This window comes from Schistocerca americana, chromosome 2 (genome assembly GCF_021461395.2).
Source record: "Schistocerca americana isolate TAMUIC-IGC-003095 chromosome 2, iqSchAmer2.1, whole genome shotgun sequence".
In the NCBI taxonomy this organism is placed as follows: domain Eukaryota; kingdom Metazoa; phylum Arthropoda; class Insecta; order Orthoptera; family Acrididae; genus Schistocerca; species Schistocerca americana.
Window position 1 is genome coordinate 462,858,366 of NC_060120.1, and position 21,818 is coordinate 462,880,183.

Sequence of the window (21,818 nt, forward strand, 5' to 3'; positions counted from 1 at the left end):
TTGAGTGACATTGCCATACTCAGTTATTAATTATCCTGAGATACATGCCGGGAACTAAAATTATATTATAAACACAAAGTATAAAGTCATTATTTTAGACAAGTACTAGAGAAGACTGAGCACAAGTTGTGATTGGAACTGCAACACTCTTTTCGATGGAGCCTGCCAGTAGATCTTCCTCTGTGATGCTCAGCACATCTTACATTCTCTCCCATCTTTACATATATTCACTTTGTGCCTTTTTCTTTTCTGTGGAAAACAGTCTATAAATATATGCCATTGGTTGATGAAATGTACATCATATGAAAGATTCAGTTGGTGCCATTGTTTTATTATTACTACATTCAGAACAGAAGCACTTGCAGATTACCATTCAGCACCTATTGTAGCAGTGTGTGTTATGAGAGAAAGTGAATACATTTGTCAATTTAGGATATAGTTGCATTAGGTTACACAACCTGGAGGGTCTCCAAGTATACTGATCCAATATTGACCCATATACACACAGTACTCATGAAAATATATGCTGACACCATGTTTTGAAATATCACATTGTAAAGCAACTGACATTGAGTGACAATAGAAAGTCTTCCTTACACACCTATCTATGCAGGTGTACTCACACGTTTCTTATTATTGTTGAAGGCTGATGTCAGCAACTTACTGGTAGACCGATACCACAATACCAAAACAATTATTATTAAGTACATATAAGTGAGGGTACCAGTTACTTGCATTGGCCACAAATGGGGCAATTAAAACAGGGCAGGCACAAATTGGGGAAAACATTGAGTTTCTTTAGCAAAAGAAGAGAAAACTAGAATTGGTTTAAGAAAAAAGTAGCTATATCTGAGAGGAACTATGAGTTCCTGAAGTTTGGTGATTCATCTCAACTGCTTCAGCTGTTCCACTTGTGGCAGTGCTCAAGTAGGTGCTTTGCTTTTGTTAAAGTTCCCTTTAAGTAAATTACTACTGCCGGTTTTCCTACATTCTAGGATTTTCAAACTTTCTAGCTTTATAATTAAATACATTATGAAACAAAACTACTACCAAGTTATAACTTTCAGGTGACAGAATGTGTAGTACTGCCAATCGATACATACAACAGCAAAAGTGACACACTTCCTATTTTAGGAACTAATTGTTCTTCTGTTGGGGATGGAGAGATGGATAGGTTGGAAAGTTTAAAAAGGAAAGAGGAGAGAGACTCACCTGCTATATAAACAGTAAGTTTGTCACACCCTATAATTTGTGATAAAGATTGTGATTCAAATTATATTTTTTAGGAATTCCTTACCGTAGAGGATACCTTCTTTATGGCCCACCCGGCTGTGGGAAATCCTCATTCATTACAGCACTTGCTGGTGAGTTGGAGCACAGCATCTGTGTACTTAACCTAAGTGATAGAGGACTCACTGATGACAGACTCAACCATTTATTGAGCCTTGCTCCTCAGCAGAGTATAATATTACTGGAGGATGTGGATGCAGCATTTGTCAGCCGTGAAGAATCTTCACAAGGTGAGTTATTTTGTGAAATAACTTTTGTGTTCATCCTTTATCACCTGTATAATTCAGTATTCAACCAATTGTGTTGTCTGTTGTTGTAATAATACAGCTTTAACCCTTTTGCACTAGACAAGTTCTCATACAATAAATTTTGGATAACCAACATAGTAGGATAGTCTGCTACAACCTGACATTAACTAGTTTATTACAAAGTCCAGCACAAAAGAAACAAGACTTACATTAAAAATTCATATATTTACCAAATGTGTTTCTATTAGTGATGTTCACCTTCAGCGTAAGATCCACATAACACAGGCCTTATGGTACAATACCTAAAAGTGTGAGTAGCAAATTGCTCATACACTGCCCACTAAGTTAACTGATCCTGATGAAACTCATCATATCATAATGAAATATTTCAAGACCAAAATACAGTTTCTTTTTTAGTCAAGTGGTGTGCAATTAAGAAGTGATTTACTCCAGAGAGAGAGAGAGAGAGAGAGAGAGAGAGAGAGAGAGAGAGAGAGAGAGACTGACTGACTTTGGAGTGTCACTAATGTTCTTTGTATATGTGTTGCAAATAATTTGTGCTTCGTGCTCAGTTCCTTGGCCCAATGCGCTTTCCCATGCACACACCACTTTGGCCCTCTTGTAGAAGGTTACTGGTGCTCTTGTCCTGCCAACATGGCAGTGGGTAGATTTACTTCTGAGGATGGTGGCAGGCACATCTGTGGAAAGCTTGAGAATTTCATTTGAAATTACACTCCATTGAATGCCAAGAAAATTTTTCTTCGGGAAAGCTGCCATGAAAGGTTCAAATAAACACAAAATTCTCAACATTATAGGAATCCATATTGTGATTTTTGATAATGTTACTAGTAATTGTATGGTTCAGAAGCCACCTATGTAGTTTTTTGTTGTGGTCTTCAGTCTAAAGACTGGTTTGATGCAGCTTTCAGTGCTACTCTATCCTGTGCAAACCACCTCCTCTCCGAGTAATTAGTGCAACCTATTCCCTCTGAATCTGTTTAGTGTATTCATCTCTTGGCCGCCCTCTACAATTTTTACCCTCCACTCTTCCCTCCAATACTAAATTGGTTATCCCTTGATGCCTCAGAATGTGTCCTAACAGCTGATTCCTTCTTCTAGTCCAGATGTGCCACAAATTCCTCTTCTCCCCAATTCTGTTCAGTACCTCCTCATTAGTTATGTGATCTACCCATCTATTTTTCAGCATTCTTCTGTAGCACCACATTTTAAAAGCTTCTATTCTCTTCTTGTCTAAATTGTTTATCGTTCACATTTCACCTCCGTACATAGCTACACTCAATACAAATACTTTCAGAAAAGACTTCCTGACACTTTAATCTATACTGGATATTAACAAATTTCTCTTCTTCGGAAACACTTTCCTTGCCATTGCCAGTCTACATTTTATATTCTCCCTACTTCGACCATCATCGGTTATTTTGCTGCACAAATAGCAAAACTCATCTACTACTTTCTCATTTCCTATCTAACTCCCTCAGCATCACCAGATTTAATTCAACTACATTCCATTGTTCTCGTTTTGCTTTTGTTCATGTTAATCTTATATCCTCCCTTCAAGTTACCGTCCATTCTGTTCAACTGTTCCCAAGTGCTTTCCTGTCTCTAATAGAATTGCAGTGTCATCGGCAAACCTCAATGCTTTTATTTCTTCTCCCTGGATTTTAATTCTTATTCCAAATTTTTCTTTGGTTTCCGTTACTGCTTGTTCAGTATCCAGAATGAATAACATCAGGGATAGGCTACAGGCCTCTCTCACTCCTTTCGCAACCACTGCTTCTCTTTCGTGCCCCTGGAATCTTATAACTGACATCTGGTTTCTGTACAAATTGTAAATAGCCTTTCGGTCCCTCTATTTTATCCCTGCCACCTTCAGACTTTGAAAGAGAATATTCCAGTCAACATTGTCAAAAGCTTTCTCTAAGTCAACAAATGCTATAAACAGAGGTTTGTCTTTCCTTAACTTACCTTGAAGACAAGTCGTATGGTCAGTATTGCCTCATGTGTTCCTGCATTTCTACAGAATCCAAACTTATCTTCCCCAAGGTTGGCTTCTACCAGTTTCTCCATTCTACCATAAAGGATTTGTGTTAGTATTTGCAGCCGTAACTTGCTAAACTGATAGATCAGTAATTTTCACACCTGTCAGCACCTGCTTTCTTTGGAATTGAAATTATTATATTCTTCTTGAAGTCTGAGAGTATTTCGCCTGTCTCACACATCTTCTCACCAGATGGAAGAGTTTTGTCAGGACTGGCTCTCCCAAGGCTATCAACAATTCTAACAGAACATTGTCTGCTCCGGAGGCCTTGTTTTGACTTACGTCTTTCAGTGCTCTGTCGAATTCTTCTTGCAGTATCTTATCTCCCATCTCATCTTCATCCACGTCCTCTTCCATTTCCATAATTTGCCCTCAAGTACATCACCCTTGTATAGACCCTCTATATACTCCTTCCACCTTTCTGCTCTTTTCCTTCTTTGCTTAGAACTAGTTTTCCACCAGCTCTTGATATTGATACAAGTGGTTCTCTTTTTTCCAGTGGTCTCTCTAATTTTCCTGTAGCCAGTATCTATCTCACCCCTAGTGATATATGTCTGTACATCCTTACATTTGCTCTCTAGCCATGCCTGCTTAGCCATTTTGCACTTCCTGTTGATCTCATTTTTGAGACGTTCGTATTTCTTTTCGCCTGCATCATTTCCTGCATTTATAATTTCTCCTTTCATCAGCTAAATTCAATAACTCTTGCGTTACCCAAGGATTTCTACCAGCTCTCGTCTTTTTACCTATTTGATCCTCTGCTGCCTTCACTGTTTCATGTCTCAAAGTTACCCACTCTCCTTCTACTGTATGCCTTTCCACTGTCCTTGCCAAATGTACCCTACTGCTCTCTCTGAAACTCTCTACAACTTTTCATTCTTTCAGTTTATCCAGGTCCCATCTCCTTAAATTCTTACCTTTTTGCAGTTTCTTCAGTTTTAATCTACAGTTCATAACCAATAAATTGTGACCAGAGTCCACATCTGCCCCTGGAAATGTCTTACAATTTAAAACCTGATTCTTAAATCTCTGTCTTGCCAATATATAATCTATCTGAAATATATAATCTATTTTCCAGTGTCTCCAGGCCTCTTCCACGTATACAACCTTCTTTCATGATTCTGGAACCAAGTGTTAGTGACAAGTGAGTTATGCTCTGTGCAAAATTCTATGAGACAGCTTCCTCTTGCATTCCTTACTCCCAGTCCAGATTCACCTACTAATTTTCCTTCTCTTCTTTTTCCTACCTATGGTTTGGCTATTGGTATCACTGAGGCACGCAAACCTCCCCACCAATGGCAAGGTCCATGGGTCACAGTTAATTTTGTTAAAGTTTGAAGGAAGTCAGTAAGAGAGAGTTGAATGGTACTTTTTATGGCATGTCTAGTTGGACTAGAAAGTATGTGCATACAGGTGTCAAAGGAGGAATGGTAAATATTCAGCGATACAAAGGAACAATAATTCACACACAAAAAAGTCTAGCCAACATGGACTCTAAACTGCGTACCTTGAGAGCTGTGGGCACTTTTTCAGTAGAAGAGAAGTTTCACAGTAGCAAAGATGTAGTGCTCATAGCTCTTAATTAAGCATTTTAGAGCCCAAGTTTACTAGACTTTTTTGCTTCAAATGATCATACCTGTCATATCCCCGAATACTGACCGTTCCTTCTGGGACACCCTCTAGGAAGAAGTGTAAGGCTTGAATATAGTGCAATTGTTATTGCACAATGTCAGAAGCACTTAATAGCACTAAGATTGTCTTATGCCAAATGTGAGCTTCATGCAAGCATAATATTTCTGTATGTTCAGAAGCAGAGTGAAACAGTTTCCATCATCAGTTGTGTCACGTATGTAGACCAGACACTAGAACAGTCAACGAAGGAAAATAAGGGGAAAAACTTCATCTAGTCGCAAATTTTTGTACAATGGTAAGAGGAAATGTCAGGAACAACATACTAATAATCCTGACCGGTGGACAGTGAGCATTGGGGGGAGAGGTCCCTTTTTGTGATTTTATTGAATAACTCAAACTGCAGCTTCTAGCTAAAATGTTTGCCAGTACAAAATTAAACTATGTTACATTTCTTACAAAAAAAGGTCATATTAATTTTTTTCTCTAGGAATAATAGTTTCTGTGTTAGGCGATGTACAAAAATAACAATATTCGTGATATTCTATCAGCATGAGGGTGATCCGCAATAGTGTGGATTCTGAGGAAACTTTCAAACACCAAGATCACTAGTAAAGCGGGTCAGGGGGTTAGAATAGGCCCGAGGTATTCCTGCCTGTCGTAGGAAGCGACTCAAAGGAGTTTCACACGTTTCGGCCTTTTTGTGATGGTCCCCTGTAGGGTTTGACCTCCATTATTCAAAATTTTCCCAACAAGTGAGCCAATTAGGGAAGGGCGCCTTACAAGGTGCATCGTGTCCATCGTGCATTGAGATCTTTAGCCCCCTTTCTCATCATTGCAGTCCTGCCCATTCTCCATCTCTTGGGCAAGAACACTTTCCTAGGTGCATTTTCCACCATGCACTATGCAGTGTCGATTTCTGCCTCGACGATGACCATGGACTTCTTTGCACCTGATATCCAGTGTGGTAGCCAGTCTGTTGTGGTGAGGCCGCCGTGTACCCTGTTGGCTGTAGCCCCCTGACCACATAGGGATCGTTTTGCCGATGCCTGCACCGTTAACTTGCCACGTATGTCAAGGGATACATGCCCATCCCCCTGGGGCATTGGGACTCCCGGCAGTGGCCTTTGCTGCGACTGGGTGGCGCCCGTGGGGAGGACCCCTGATCGGAGTGGGTGGCATCAGGGCGGATGACACGTGATGAAGCGTAGTCCATCATCTCTTGCTGGTGATGAAACACCAGCAGTCTCTAAGTGATCACGAGCTCAATTCAACGCACAGAAGTACAACCCCCAAATCGTTCCCCTCCCTGGCCACACCATGGGAGAAACATCAGGCTAGGGATGGCAGCGGATCTTATTCGCCCCAGTACCTTGTATGTTTAAGAAGTGATGGGGAATCTTTCATGACAATGAAGCCTCATTTTTTTGTTGAGCATTTAGAGGACACGTTCGGGGAGGTGGAAGGCTTGTCCAAAATCAGATCTGGGTCAGTCTTGATCAAACCAGCATCCTCTGCCCAGGCACGGAAGTTACTCAATTGTGACAGGCTGGGGGATGTTTCTGTAACCATCACGCCCCATAAGAGCTTAAGTATGGTCCAGGGTATCATATTTCACAGAGACCTTCTTTTGCAGTCTGACAATGAGCTGTGCACCAATTTTGAGCGATGAGGTGTACATTTCATTTGGCATGTCCACCGGGGTCTGAAGGATGATCAGGTTGCCACTGGTGCCTTCATCTTGGCCTTTGAGGGTGATAAATTGCCCGAGAAGGTCAAGGTGATAGTCTACCTGTGTGATGTAAAGCCCTATATCCCTCCCCCGATGCGGTGCTTTAAGTGCTGGAAGTTCGGCCATTTGTCTTCCCGGTGTACTTACAGCGTCACATGCCGAGATTGCAGACACTTATATCATCCCAGTACTCCATGTGCCCCGCCTCCCATCTGTGTAAACTGCAGAGAGCACCATTCGTCTTGCTCACCTGACTGCAGGGTTCTCCAGAAAGAAGGGAAAATCATGGAGTACAAGATCCTGGACCGACTGACCTACACTGAGGTTAAGAGAAAATTTGAACGCCTGCATCCTGGGCGTATGACATCGTCTTACGCCACTGCTACAACAGTTCTGGCACCATCAGCTCTGCCAACCCAGTTCACCCCTTGATGGGAGGGGGGTGGCGCATTTCCCTCCCTGTTGCTCCTGCACACCCACCCCCTCCCAACCATTGGGGACGTCCACCCCCACTTCTAAGCTGGACAAGCGTAAGTCTTCTTCGGCTTCTCTTGCTAGGAAGGGGTCCCTTGCATCACTCCCTTCCCAGGTTTCTTCTACATCTACATCTACATTTATACTCCGCAAGCCACCCAACGGTGTGTGGCGGAGGGCACTTTACGTGCCACTGTCATTACCTCCCTTTCCTGTTCCAGTCGCTTATGGTTCGTGGGAAGAAAGACTGTCTGAAAGCCTCCGTGCACGCTCTAATCTCTCTAATTTTACATTCGTGATCTCCTCGGGAGGTATAAGTAGGGGGAAGCAATATATTCGATACCTCATCCAGAAACGCACCCTCTCGAAACCTGGCGAGCAAGCTACACCGCGATGCAGAGCGCCTCTCTTGCAGAGTCTGCCACTTGAGTTTGTTAAACATCTCCGTAACGCTATCACGGTTACCAAATAACCCTGTGACAAAACGCGCCGCTCTTCTTCGGATCTTCTCTATCTCCTCCGTCAACCCGATCTGGTACGGATCCCACACTGATGAGCAATACTCAAGTATAGGTCGAACGAGTGTTTTGTAAGCCACCTCCTTTGTTGATGGACTACATTTTCTAAGGACTCTCCCAATGAATCTCAACCTGGTACCCGCCTTACCAACAGTTAATTTTATATGATCATTCCACTTCAAATCGTTCCGCACACATACTCCCAGATATTTTACAGAAGTAACTGCTACCAGTGTTTGTTCCGCTATCATATAATCATACAATAAAGGATCCTTCTTTCTATGTATTCGCAATACATTACATTTGTCTATGTTAAGGGTCAGTTTCCACTCCCTGCACCAAGTGCCTATCCGCTGCAGATCTTCCTACATTTCGCTACAATTTTCTAATGCTGCAACTTCTCTGTATACTACAGCATCATCCATGAAAAGCCGCATGGAACTTCCAACACTATCTACTAGGTCATTTATATATATTGTGAAAAGCAATGGTCCCATAACACTCCCCTGTGGCACGCCAGAGGTTACTTTAATGTCTGTAGACGTCTCTCCATTGATAACAACATGCTGTGTTCTATTTGCTAAAAACTCTTCAATCCAGCCACACAGCTGGTCTGATATTCTGTAGGCTCTTACTTTGTTTATCAAGCGACAGTGCGGAACTGTATCAATCGCCTTCCGGAAGTCAATAAAAATAGCATCTACCTGGGATCCTGTATCTAATATTTTCTGGGTCTCATGAACAAATAGAGCGAGTTGGGTCTCACACGATCGCTGTTTCCGAAATCCATGTTGATTCCTACATAGTGGGAAAGATGACACCCTCCAGTTGCTGAAGAGCCCAAAAGCAGCTGGTCGTAGGGCTTCACACTCATCCTCAGTCCCAGAGACTGAGCCAGTGAAGTCCTCCCAGCCAGGGAAACCCAAGGAGCGGTGAGAGAAATCCAAAAAGAAAACCAAGTAATTGCGGTGGTACCCACACCATCGCTACCTAAAAGCTCTGAGGCTGGGGATGGGGTGGAAATTTTGGTGTCCGCTGAGGACGTAGATCTCGCCAGACCCTCAGAAACAATGGATATAGATGCTCAGGCAATAAATCGGTGGCAGCAGGTGACTCTGAGGTGTAAACTGCCTCATTGAATGTTCCATGCCTTCCCAGTCTCACGATGTCATCCTCCAGTGGATTTGCGGCAGTTTTTCCACCACCTGGTTGAGCTATGGCAACTGTTTAGCTTTACATCTGCTATCTGCATTTCCGCGGCTATAGGGGATATTACAGGAACCCGTAGCAACTATAATTGAGTGTCAGGTGGAGTTTGCGTTAATGTCCTAAACTCGGTCTGTAGTGAACATGTGCCCCTTCAAACCCCTCTTGAAGCTGTGGATGTCAGAATAAGGACAACACAGCTAAATAACTGTCTGCAATGTATATCTTCCTCCAGATGGTGCAGTACCCCTGAATGTATTAGTTTACGACCTTCCACTAAGGAAGGGATTCTATTTGTGTTTATCTGCTCTGCATAGTAACTAACAGTTCTTGATAAAACTTTACGTAGTTTTCGTGTTAGATTTCTTAGTGTTTTCTTGATCGTTTAGAACAGAAAGCGCCCTAAAACCGTCTTTTGTTTGTTTCGCGGCCGTTAGCCACTAGTCACTTGAATCAGCAGTTGTCTTGTGACAGCCAGAGCGAGAGCACCAGCAGCAGCGAGTACTGTTTGTATAAAGCGTTTATTTTGCATTTTGTTTACGACCATCCACTAAGGAAGGGATTCTATTTGTGTTTATCTGCTCTGCATAGTAACTAACAGTTCTTGATAAAACTTTACGTAGTTTTCGTGTTAGATTTCTTAGTGTTTTCTTGATCGTTTAGAACAGAAAGCGCCCTAAAACCGTCTTTTGTTTGTTTCGCGACCGTTAGCCACTAGTCACTTGAATCAGCAGTTGTCTTGTGACAGCCAGAGCAGAGCGAGAGCACCAGCAGCAGCGAGTACTGTTTGTATAAAGCGTTTTTGTACTTATTTGCTGCGCTTAGCTTTTAAATAGTTTTTCTGGGAAAACCTAGCGTAGTTTTCGCGTCTCGTATTTCAGTGAGTGTTTCTTGATTATCAGAGTAGCTCATCAGAAGATTATCTTGGGAATTTGTCACTGTATAGAGTAGGGTAAACATAGTCATGTGTAGGGACTGTGGTTGTTGTGAGCGGACGCAAGGAGAATTGGCCACTCTTCGGGGGCAGGTGGAGGCTTTGTCTGTTAGGCTCATCGAGCTCGAGGCGCAGGCGTCGGCTCGTAGTGGCGTTGGGGCAACTGTGGTGAGACCTATGCCTACTTCGGTGGCCTTGGAATCACATGGAACCCCTGATGTCGCTGCGTCTTCCGGCAGTGAGCATCTTACCGGTCAGCCATCACTCCAGGGTGAATGGCAGACAGTGGTGGGCTCGCGCGTGCCTGGCCGAAAGGCAAAGGTGGGATCTGGCCGCGTGGCAGCTGCCTTACCCCTTTCCAACAGGTACGGGGTGCTTCCTAGTGGTGATGACATCATTTCCGAGCCACCACAGGATGCCTCGCCTGTTGGGCCAGTGGCCGATTCTCCGGCAAGGTCCCGACAGTCACAGAGGGCGGGCCTATTAGTTATAGGGAGCTCCAACGTTAGGCGGGTTATGGAGCCCCTCAGGAAAATAGCGGGTAGGTCGGGGAAGAATGCCAGTGTGCACTCGGTGTGCTTGCTGGGGGGTCTCGTCCGTAATGTGGAGGAGGCCCTTCTGGCAGCTATTGAACGCACTGGGTGTGACCGGCTGCAGATAGTAGCACATGTCGGAACGAATGACGCCTGCCGCTTGGGTTCTGAGGCCATCCTTGGTTCCTTCCGGCGGCTGGCTGATTTGGTGAAGACAACCAGCATCGCACGCGGAGTGCAAGCTGAGCTTAATATCTGCAGCATAGTGCCCAGAGTCGATCGCGGTCCTCTGGTTTGGAGCCGTGTGGAGGGTCTAAACCAGAGGCTCAGACGACTCTGCAACTATAATGGTTGCAAATTCATCGACCTCCGTTATTGGGTGGAGAACTGTAGGGCCCCCCTAGACAGGTCAGGCGTGCACTACACACCGGAAGCAGCTACTAGGGTAGCAGAGTACGTGTGGCGTGCACACGGGGGTTTTTTAGGTTAGAGGGACCCCCCCCTTGGGCGAAACGATAAAATACCTGACGGCTTACCAGAGAGGACATTATCATCGTTGATAAAGAACGTCCGTCCTCAGAGACCAAAAACAGGAAAAGTTAACGTAGTATTGGTAAACTGCAGGAGTATCCAGGGCAAGGTTCCTGAATTAGTATCTCTTATTGAAGGAAATAGTGCGCATATAGTATTAGGAACGGAAAGTTGGTTAAAACCGGAAGTGAACAGTAACGAAATCCTAGACACAGAATGGAATATATACCGCAAGGATAGGATAAACGCCAATGGTGGAGGAGTATTTATAGCAGTAAAGAATTCAATAATATCCAGTGAAGTTATTAGCGAATGCGAATGTGAAATAATCTGGGTTAAGTTAAGTATCAAAGGTGGGTCAGATATGATAGTCGGATGCTTCTATAGACCACCTGCATCAGCAACCGTAGTAGTTGAGCGCCTCAGAGAGAACCTGCAGAACGTCGTGAAGAAGTTTCGTGATCATACTATTGTAATAGGGGGAGACTTCAATCTACCAGGTATAGAATGGGATAGTCACACAATCAGAACTGGAGCCAGGGACAGAGACTCTTGTGACATTATCCTGACTGCCTTGTCCGAGAATTACTTCGAGCAGATAGTTAGAGAACCAACTCGTGAAGCTAACGTTTTAGACCTCATAGCAACAAATAGACCGGAACTTTTCGACTCCGTGAATGTAGAAGAGGGTATCAGTGATCATAAGTCAGTGGTTGCATCAATGACTACAAGTGTAATAAGAAATGCCAAGAAAGGAAGGAAAATATATTTGCTTAACAAGAGTGATAGGGCACAAATCGCAGAATATCGGAGTGACCACCATCAAACGTTCATTTCTGAGGAAGAGGATGTGGAACAAAAATGGAAAAAATTCAGAAACATCGTCCAGTACGCCTTAGATAAGTTCGTACCGACTAAGGTCCAAAGCGAGGGGAAAGATCCACCGTGGTATCACAATCATGTACGAAAGGTACTACGGAAACAAAGAAAGCTTCATCATAGGTTTAAGAGTAGTCGAATCATAGCTGATAAGGAAAAGCTGAACGAAGCGAAAAAGAGCGTAAAGAGAGCAATGAGAGAAGCATTCAACGAATTCGAACATAAAACATTGGCAAACAATCTAAACAATAACCCTAAAAAGTTTTGGTCATATGTAAAATCGGTAAGCGGATCCAAATCCCCTATTCAGTCACTCGTTGACCACGATGGCACCGAAACGGAGGACGACCGAAGAAAGGCAGAAATACTGAATTCAGTGTTCCGAAACTGTTTCACTGCGGAAAATCGTAACACGGTCCCTGACTTCAGCCGTCGCACGGACGCCAAAATGGAAAATATTGAAATAAACAATATCGGAATTGAAAAACAACTGCTATCACTTAGTAGCGGAAAAGTATCCGGACCAGACGAGATACCCTTAAGATTCTACAGTGATTATGCTAAAGAACTTGCCCCCTTTCTATCAGCAATTTATCGTAGATCGCTGGAAGAACGTAAAGTACCTAGCGACTGGAAGAAAGCGCAGGTCGTTCCCATTTTCAAGAAGGGTCATAAATCAGATGCGAATAATTATAGGCCTATTTCGCTTACGTCAATCTGTTGTAGAATAATGGAACATGTTTTGTGTTCTCGTATTATGACGTTCTTAGATAATACAAATCTCCTTCATCATAACCAACATGGATTCCGCAAACAGAGATCATGTGAAACTCAGCTCGCCCTATTTGCCCAAGAAATTCACAGTGCCGTAGACACTGGCGAGCAGATTGATGCCATATTCCTGGACTTCAGGAAGGCATTTGATACGGTTCCGCACTTACGTTTAGTGAAAAAAATACGAGCTTACGGAACATCGGGCCAGGTTTGTGATTGGATTCAGGATTTCCTAGAAGAAAGAACACAACATGTCATTCTTAACGGTTCCAAATCTGCAGATGTAGAGGTAATTTCGGGAGTACCGCAGGGAAGCGTGATAGGACCTTTATTGTTTACAATATACATAAATGACTTAGTTGACAACATCGGTAGCTCCGTGAGGCTATTTGCAGATGACACGGTTGTCTACAAGAAAGTAGCAACATCAGAAGACTCGTACGTACTCCAGGAGGACCTGCAGAGGATTAATGCATGGTGCGACAGCTGGCAGCTTTCCCTAAACGTAGATAAATGTAATATAATGCGCATACATAGGGGCAGAAATCCATTCCAGTACGATTATGCCATAGGTGGTAAATCATTGGAAGCGGTAACGACCGTAAAATACTTAGGAGTTACTATCCGGAGCGATCTGAAGTGGAATGATCACATAAAACAAATAGTGGGAAAAGCAGGCGCCAGGTTGAGATTCATAGGAAGAATTCTAAGAAAATGTGACTCATCGACGAAAGAAGTAGCTTACAAAACGCTTGTTCATCCGATTCTTGAGTATTGCTCATCAGTATGGGACCCTTACCAGGTTGGATTAATAGAAGAGATAGACATGATCCAGCGAAAAGCAGCGCGATTCGTCATGGGGACATTTAGTCAGCGCGAGAGCGTTACGGAGATGCTGAACAAGCTCCAGTGGCGGACACTTCAAGAAAGGCGTTACGCAATAGGGAGAGGTTTATTATCGAAATTACGAGAGAGCACATTCCGGGAAGAGATGGGCAACATATTACTACCGCCCACATATATCTCGCGTAATGATCACAACGAAAAGATCCGAGAAATTAGAGCAAATACGGAGACTTACAAGCAGTCGTTCTTCCCACGCACAATTCGTGAATGGAACAGGGAAGGGGGGATCAGATAGTGGTACAATAAGTACCCTCCGCCACACACCGTAAGGTGGCTCGCGGAGTATAGATGTAGATGTAGATGCACTGCTTGATCAACTCCCTAAACCTTTCCTACTTCTGGGAGATTTTAATGCCCATAACCCCTTGTGGGGTGGTACCATGCTTACTGGCTGAGGCAGAGATGTCAAAACTTTACTGTCGCCAGAGATGTCGAAACTTTACTGTCACAATTCGACCTCTGCCTCTTAAATACTGAGGCCGCCACACATTTCAATGTGGCTCATAGTAGTTACTCGGCCATTGATTTATCAGTTTGCAGCCCAGGACTTCTCCCATCTATCCACTGGAGAGTACATGATGACCTGTGTGGTAGTGACCACTTCCCCATCTTTGTGTCACTACCCCAGCGTCAGGCACATGGAAGCCTGCCCAGATTGGCTTTGAACCAAGGCAGACTGGGGAACTTTCACCTTTGCTGTCACCGCTGAATCTCCCTCACACAGTAACATCAATGTGATGGTTGAGCAGGTGGTCAGAGACATAAGGCAGTCCCTTGGTCGTCGCTGGAAGTCGCTGAAGCAATTAAGGAGCGTCGGTGAGCTCTACAGTGGCACCCTTCCCTGGAGCACCTCATAGCCTTTGAACAGCTCTGTGCCTGTGTTCGCTACCTTATCAAACAACAGAAGAAGGAGTGTTGGGAGAGATATGTTTTCACCATTGGGTGCCACACGTCACCTTCCCAAGTCTGGACAAAGATCAAACGTCTTTTCGTGTACCAGGCCCCAACAGCTGTCCTCCGTGTTACCATAAATAGTGAGTTACGTACTGACGCAAACGTGATTGCCAAGTAACGTGCTCGAGCCTCTGCACGGAGAATTACCCCACAGCCTTTCGCACACACAAACAGCGGCTGGAAGGGAACACCCTCTCATTCACTACACACTACAGTGAATCCTATAATGCCCCATTTACAGAGTGGGAGCTCCTCAGTGCCCTTGCACATTGCTCCCACAAAGCTCCTGGGCCTGATTGCATCCACAGCCAGATGATTAAACATCTCTCATCTGACTACAAGTGACATCTTCTCGTCATCTTCAACCGTCTGGTGGGATGACGTCTTCCCATCGCAATGGCGGGAGAGCACCATCATTCCGGTGCTCAAACCCAGTAAAAACCCACTTGATGTGGATAGCTATTGGCCCATCAGCCTCACCAACATTCTTTGTAAGCTGCTTGAACGCATGGTATGTTGGCGGTTGGGTTGGGTCCTGGGGTCACGTGCCTTGCTTGCTCCATGTCAGGGCAGCTTCCGCCAGGGTCGCTCTACCACTGATAATCTTGTGTCCATCGCTCTACCACTGATAATCTTGTGTCCATCGAGTCTGCCACCCGAACAGCCTTTTTCAGATGGCAACACCTGATTGCCGTCTTTTTTTACTTGCGTAAAGCATACAACACGACTTGGCGGCATCATAGCCTTGCCACATTGTATGAGTGGTGTCTCCGGGGACCACTCTCGATTTTTATCCAAAACTTCCTGTCGCTCCGTACTTTCCATGTCCAAGTTGGTGACTCCCATAGTTCCATCCATATCCAGGAGAATGGAGTCCCGCAGGGCTCTGTACTGAGTGTCTCTATTTTTAGTGGCCATTAACGGTCTAGCAGCATCTATTGGGCCCTCCGTCTCACCTTCTCTGTATGCATTTCGTAGTGCTGCTCCAGTACTGTTGTTGCCGAACGGCGCCTCCAGGGAGCCATCCACAAGGCGCAGTCATGGACTCTAGACCACGGCTTCCAGTTTTCAGCCGCTGAGTCGTGTGTCATGCACTTATGTTGGTGTCGTACCGTTCATCTGGAACCTGCGCTTTACTTTAATGACGATCCACTCACTGTAGTTGAGACATATCAATTCCTAGGACTGGTTTTTGATGCTCGATTGACTTGGCTCCCTCATCTTCATCGCTTAAGCAGAAGTGCTGGGAGCACCTCAATGCCCTCCGTTGCTTGAGCAACACTAATTGGGGTGCAGATCGCTGTACGCTGCTGCAGCTCTTCAGAGCCCTTGTCTAATCCCGAATTGACTATGAGAGTGTGGTTTATGGTTCGGCAGCGCCTTCAGCATTGCATTTACTTGACCCTCTGCACCACTGTGGGGTTCGATTAGTGACAGGAGCTTTTAGGACGAATCCAGTGACCAGCGTACTGCTGGAGGCTGGTGTCCCTCCACTGCAGATCAGACGTGCGCAACTGCTCGCCAGTTATGCAGCACACATTCATAGTTCCCCTGAGCATCCAAATTATGGTCTCCTTTTCCCGGCAGTTGCATCTCCCGCATCGGAGGCCCAGATCGGGGCTAACAATTGTGGTTCGCGTGCGGTCCCTTCTCTCCAAACTGGAGTCCTGCCCTTTACCACCTCTGCTTGCGGTCCGTTCATGTGCACCTCCTTGGTATACGCCTCGGCCGCAGCTTCGTCTGGATCTTTTGCGTAGCCCTAAGGACTCCGTTAACCCCACCGCTCTCCACTGTCACTTCCTCTCGATTCTTGACATGTTCCGGGGCTCTGAAGCAGTTTGGCTCAATGACTGATGGTCATGTAGGCTTCTCATATGTTCATGGGGGACATATTGAACAGCATTCTTGCCAGGTGGCTGCAGTGTCTTCATTGTAGAGCTGGCAGCCATATCTCGTGCTCTTGAGTACATCCGCTCCTGCCCTGGCGAATCACTTCTCCTGTGTTCTGACTCATTGAGCATCCTACAAGCTATCGACCAGTGCTACCCTTACCACCCTCTTGTAGCATCCATTCAGGAGTCCATCTATGGCCTGGAACAGTCCCGCTGTTCCGTGGTGTTTGTGTGGACCTCATGACACGTCGGAATCCCCAGCAATGGACTTCCCAACAGGCTGGCCAAACAGGCATCTCTGAAGCTGACCTGCGTCTTGTCTTACACCGCGGGGTTTTCCGGCATTGGGAGACAGAATGGCATAACAGCATGCACAACAAACTGCATGTCATTAAGGAGACTATGAATGTGTGGAAGTCTTCTATGCATGCAGGCCTTTCGCAGGGAATCAGTTGTCCTCTGCCGGCTCCACATTGGCCATACGTGGCTAACATGCGGTTACCCACTCTGTCATGAGGACCCACCTCAGTGTCGCTGTGGCTCCCAAATGACAGTCGTCCACCTCTTGCTGGACTTCGACTGCCCCACTTTTAGCTGTTCTGTGGCAGACTTTTAACTTTTCCAGCACCTTGCCTTCGGTGTTGGGCGACAAAGCCTCCACAGCAGCTTTAGTTTTACATTTTATCTGTGAGAGTGGGTTTTATATTTCTATGTTGGTTTTAGTGCATGTCCTTTATCCCTCTGTGTCCTCCACCCTAGTGCTTTTAGGGCGGAGGTTTTAATTTGTTGCAGAGTGGCTGGCTTTCCCTTTGTATTCTCGTGGTTGGCCAGCCACTGTAATCTGCTTTCATGTTTTACTCTCTTCTGTTTCTAGTGCCTCTCTTGTTTTCTTGTCCTCTTTTGTCCCTTTTAGTGTTCGTTGCCTTCCCTTTGTTCTTGTGGCTTTTCTTTCCGTTTTGTGTTATGTTTTGTCCGTTTTATTTTCGCACTTGTGGCATTGTTTTATTAGGAACAAGGGAACAATGACCTCGTAGTTTGGGCCCTTCTCCCGCCTGTAAACCAACCGTTAGGTTCATATAACTGGTTTCCGCAAGACTATGTTGCCACCTTTGAATCTGCAGTAAGGTAGAACCGAAGTTGACAGGAAAAACAGTTAACTAGCATGATATAGCACTGTACACAAGTATTTCCAGTTACCACAATATGTGGAACAACAACATACCTTGTGCCTTATAACATTAGCTCATCTCTTTCATCTGTACTGTAAATGGCACTACATCACATATACATGTGTCAGTGTTATGAAATTCTCTGGAAATCAGCATGTCAAACAGAAAAGAAATACTATGTGCAAGCATGATACTAATGCACTGACTAAGAGTGCCCACATAGCTGACAACCGACTGAGAATCAGGGTAAACATTCTGTTACGTAAGCCCACCAGATGCCACTGTGGTGGTGTGACTCAATAATATCGTCTTCCATTGGACAAAAGCATATTACAGATAACTGTTTTACATTAAACAAAATCCAGTGTTATTACAACCTATATAAGCCATTGCAAGCCACTGGCATTTGAAGCTGACTGCAGAACTTTTCTACTGTCGCCAACATACATTCCGCATAAGGACCACGAAGATGAAAGAAGGGGGGGCCTCACATACGGAGGCATACAGATAGTCATTTTTCCTTTGCTTTTTTTGTGGGTGGAACAAGAAAGAAAATAATTAGTAGGGGTACAGGGTACCTTCTGGTACACTCCGTACAGTGATTGGTGGAGCATGTATGTAGACATCTTATAAAGATTTAGTATGAAATTCTACTTCTACTGCATATGCTTCCAGATGCTCGTCTGAGCAAAATTTAATAACATTACTGGTCTGAAACATATTGCAGTTTTTGATGACTATGGTGATTCCTCATTTGTTCATGTCAGAAAGTAAGAATGTAACTTAAATCACAGCTGATGAGGAATTTTAACACCTGGTCATATTTCAACTGATCTATAACTCTCATAATCACATAGAGTTCAACTTAAAATACATTGAACTCACTGGGGATAGAGATTCTGAAACGTGATTAGGGAAAATGATAGAACAAGCAGTTATACTACTTTCAGGTCCAGTGTCATGGCATTCATAAAAATTTTTTTTTAAAATATCTTGGAAACGTAGCCTGTTCATTGCAGTCTACTGAGTCTAAAATTAATTATCCTGGGTATCTCCCTCTGCATGTTAATTTGAGGCACACGCACATTCATTAAATACTGCTTTACTTGTACACCAAACTTGTAAAGCCATTCCAAGGCTGCACAGACATTGTTACAGAAGAGGCCAGTTCTGCTGGAAACAACTGGAGCTTGAATGCTTGTTTGGCCACAAGGGCCATTCATCAGTCATCAGCTCGCCTGTCACTGGGTGAAAGCAGTGTGTAGAGTGGCTATTCTGATACCACATGGTGTAATGAGTCCAGTATTTTTAATATGTTGATCCTGCTCAGTCAGTGAGCATTCAATCATAATGTATACAAAAGAGCATGAAACTTTTATAAAATAGCAGGAAACAAGTTATGCCTGTTTTTAGCATACTACAATCATGCTATTAAGTTAGAATTGAAAAAAGTATTCATTCACTAACACACCAAAGTATGGTTTCTTTGCTCGCTATAAACGGTACTGCTCAGACAACTTTAACCACTGGTAAATTAACAACCATGTTTGCATTTGCTAAGTCCAGCTGTACTTAGTTTCTCACACACACACACACACACACACACACACACACACACACACTTTATCAATGAAACAAATAAAAATTCAAAGGCTACATTGTACACTACTGAAGGATCATAATTTTAAAAGAATAATAGATGTTTCTTTCCTGGTATCTTTGCAGTAAAAACAGCATTTGAAGGCCTAAATCGTGTAACATTTAGTGGGCTTCTTAACTGCTTGGATGGGGTTGCTTCAACAGAAGCTCGCATTCTTTTCATGACGACAAATTATCTGGAAAGGTAAGGCATGCTGTCACGGCCTTTTTTGTTCTGTTATGATCAGTTACAAAATAGCAAACTCTTGTCAATATTTGAGCATGTGTAAGTATTCAGCTGATTTTTGTGTACCTTCTTACAACCAGGATTCAACCCTGCTTCTTCACAGGTTAGATCCTGCACTAATTCGACCTGGGCGTGTGGACCTTAAGGAATACATTGGATACTGCAGTTATCAGCAGGTTGAACAAATGTTTAGGAGATTCTATTCTGATCAGGCTGTTGGTGAAAGAGCTGCACAGTTTGCAGATGCAGTGATGAAGACCAAGAAACCAGTGAGCCCTGCACAGATACAGGGATATTTCATGTTTTATAAACAGAGTCCCGAAGATGCTATGAAAAATGTTGAACAGATCTGGACTTTAGGCTAGCAGTGTCCATGTAGAATGAATTCTGTAATATAGTATCCCATTTTGTTAAGTCAACTGTATTGTAAATAATATAAAGTTTTATTTTTCACTGATCTTTTATTTCTGTCAATATTTACCATTTGTGGCATTTGCTACTGTGGTATCTTTAATTATCAGCAAGGCAGAGTTTATAAAACAATTATACAGTTAAGTTGCACTAATTATTAAGGAATTTCTATTAGCAGAATAAGTAGAAAATAGTGATCACTACTTGCCAAATAGAAGAGTGCTGCAGAAGTCGTCCTTCAGTGCAAACATATGTACACGCACACAGCCACTGTTCTCCCCCCCCCCCCCCCCCCCCTCTCTCTCTCTCTCTCTCTCTCTCTCTATCTATCTATCTATCTATCTATCTATCTATCTATCTAACACTGCCAGCTCATCTAGGGTGAATAGTGATCTTCACTGTGGTGGAAACAGAGAAGTGGTCTGAGGGGAGGAGCAGTAAGTGAAACATTTAAGAGATATTGTGCCAATGTGGAACATGCTGAGTACAGGAAGAATGACTGTCATCTGCATAGGATGCTCGATAGGAGGTTGCCAAGAGAATGTGTGAGAAAATTTGAGGGATGAGGATAAGGAAAGACAGTAGGAAGGATATTCCTCATTTTAGGGTTAAATGGAAGGTAATGGAGAATGTGTTCCAGTAGTGGACACTATTTGTCTAATGGGGTGAGTGCTTCTTTGTAGCTTATCATTAGGTGTTGAGATAACACAAGAAAACTGTTCCTTAAAGAGATTGAGTGTTAAGTCAGTCTTCACAGGGTACAAAGTTCCTCTCATCACTGTGCAATATTAATAACTCCCAGTTCACATCCTTCTGGCGTGGATTCACTGAGGAATTCTTTTAGAAATGTAGTGAGATGATTTTAATTGTTTTATTTCAAAAATCTTGTTTCTACGAGAGTGAAGTCATCCAGCTTACTTTAACAGGAGAAACATAAAACTGATACATATATTTTGGATTCTAAGAGCGCATTATTGTCACTAATTGTATGTGACTTCTTTTGGATCACATTTGGTGATAAAACATAATGCCTGTTTTAGATATGTAACTTATAACAAGAAATAAAATAGACAGATCCGGTTCGTACATTATAATCTTATCACAGTTACTGTTATTCTTGATATACACTGTAAATCAAACACAGTATAGAAGCATATGTTCACCATGAATGTTTCCAGGATTTCCTGTATTGTTAGAAAGTTCCAATTTTTTAAAGTGGTATTTGAAACTAGATTCCTCATTTGTTTTGATGCCATTAAAGCTAAATTAAATATGTGATGCAAGGCACGTGATAACTACAGACACACTATTAGGAACTGCAGTATAGAAGAAAGATTGGAGGGATGCTATAGTATTGTGATAGTTTGTGTATTTGTGGGACCACACAAATCCACATTTAATTTGATCATACTGTTGTATCTGTATTACCATTACCGTATTGAAATATGTTCCAAGTCGCTGCAGTTTATAATCTACTGCCAATGGCAATACAATTGAAAAGGAGTGAGCAATTGATGAATGTCTAAATTTTATTGTGTACTGTTTTAACTTCCGTTTTCATTTTGATGGCCGACTTCTCTGCATCTCTTACTGTTGGCTTCTGCTGAATATTTTCAATGGGGGAAGTCTACAGTCTTGTTAGTGTGTCAAGTGACTACCATCTTCTGATAGTTGATTTTGTTCTGTGGCACACGCTTTGACCATGAGAGATGCAAACATGCAATTAGAGCATGGATTTCCATTGTAATGGAAATTTCTGAGAAAGGATTATAAAACTCTTCTTGCATAATGGTA

The 21,818-nt window shown here is 43.4% G+C and overlaps 1 protein-coding gene across 1 annotated transcript in view; it reads left to right on the forward strand.

Moving 5' to 3' along the window:
* Positions 1-20,066, forward strand: part of LOC124595712 (mitochondrial chaperone BCS1) — a 42,788-nt gene extending 22,722 nt beyond the window's left edge. The window contains exons 4-6 of the mRNA XM_047134577.1: positions 1,287-1,520; positions 19,454-19,571; positions 19,717-20,066. Coding sequence (XP_046990533.1) covers positions 1,287-1,520; positions 19,454-19,571; positions 19,717-19,978 — 614 coding nt within the window. The 3' untranslated portion in view covers positions 19,979-20,066. The remainder of the gene's footprint in view (positions 1-1,286; positions 1,521-19,453; positions 19,572-19,716) is intronic.
* Positions 20,067-21,818: the final 1,752 nt, after the last annotated feature.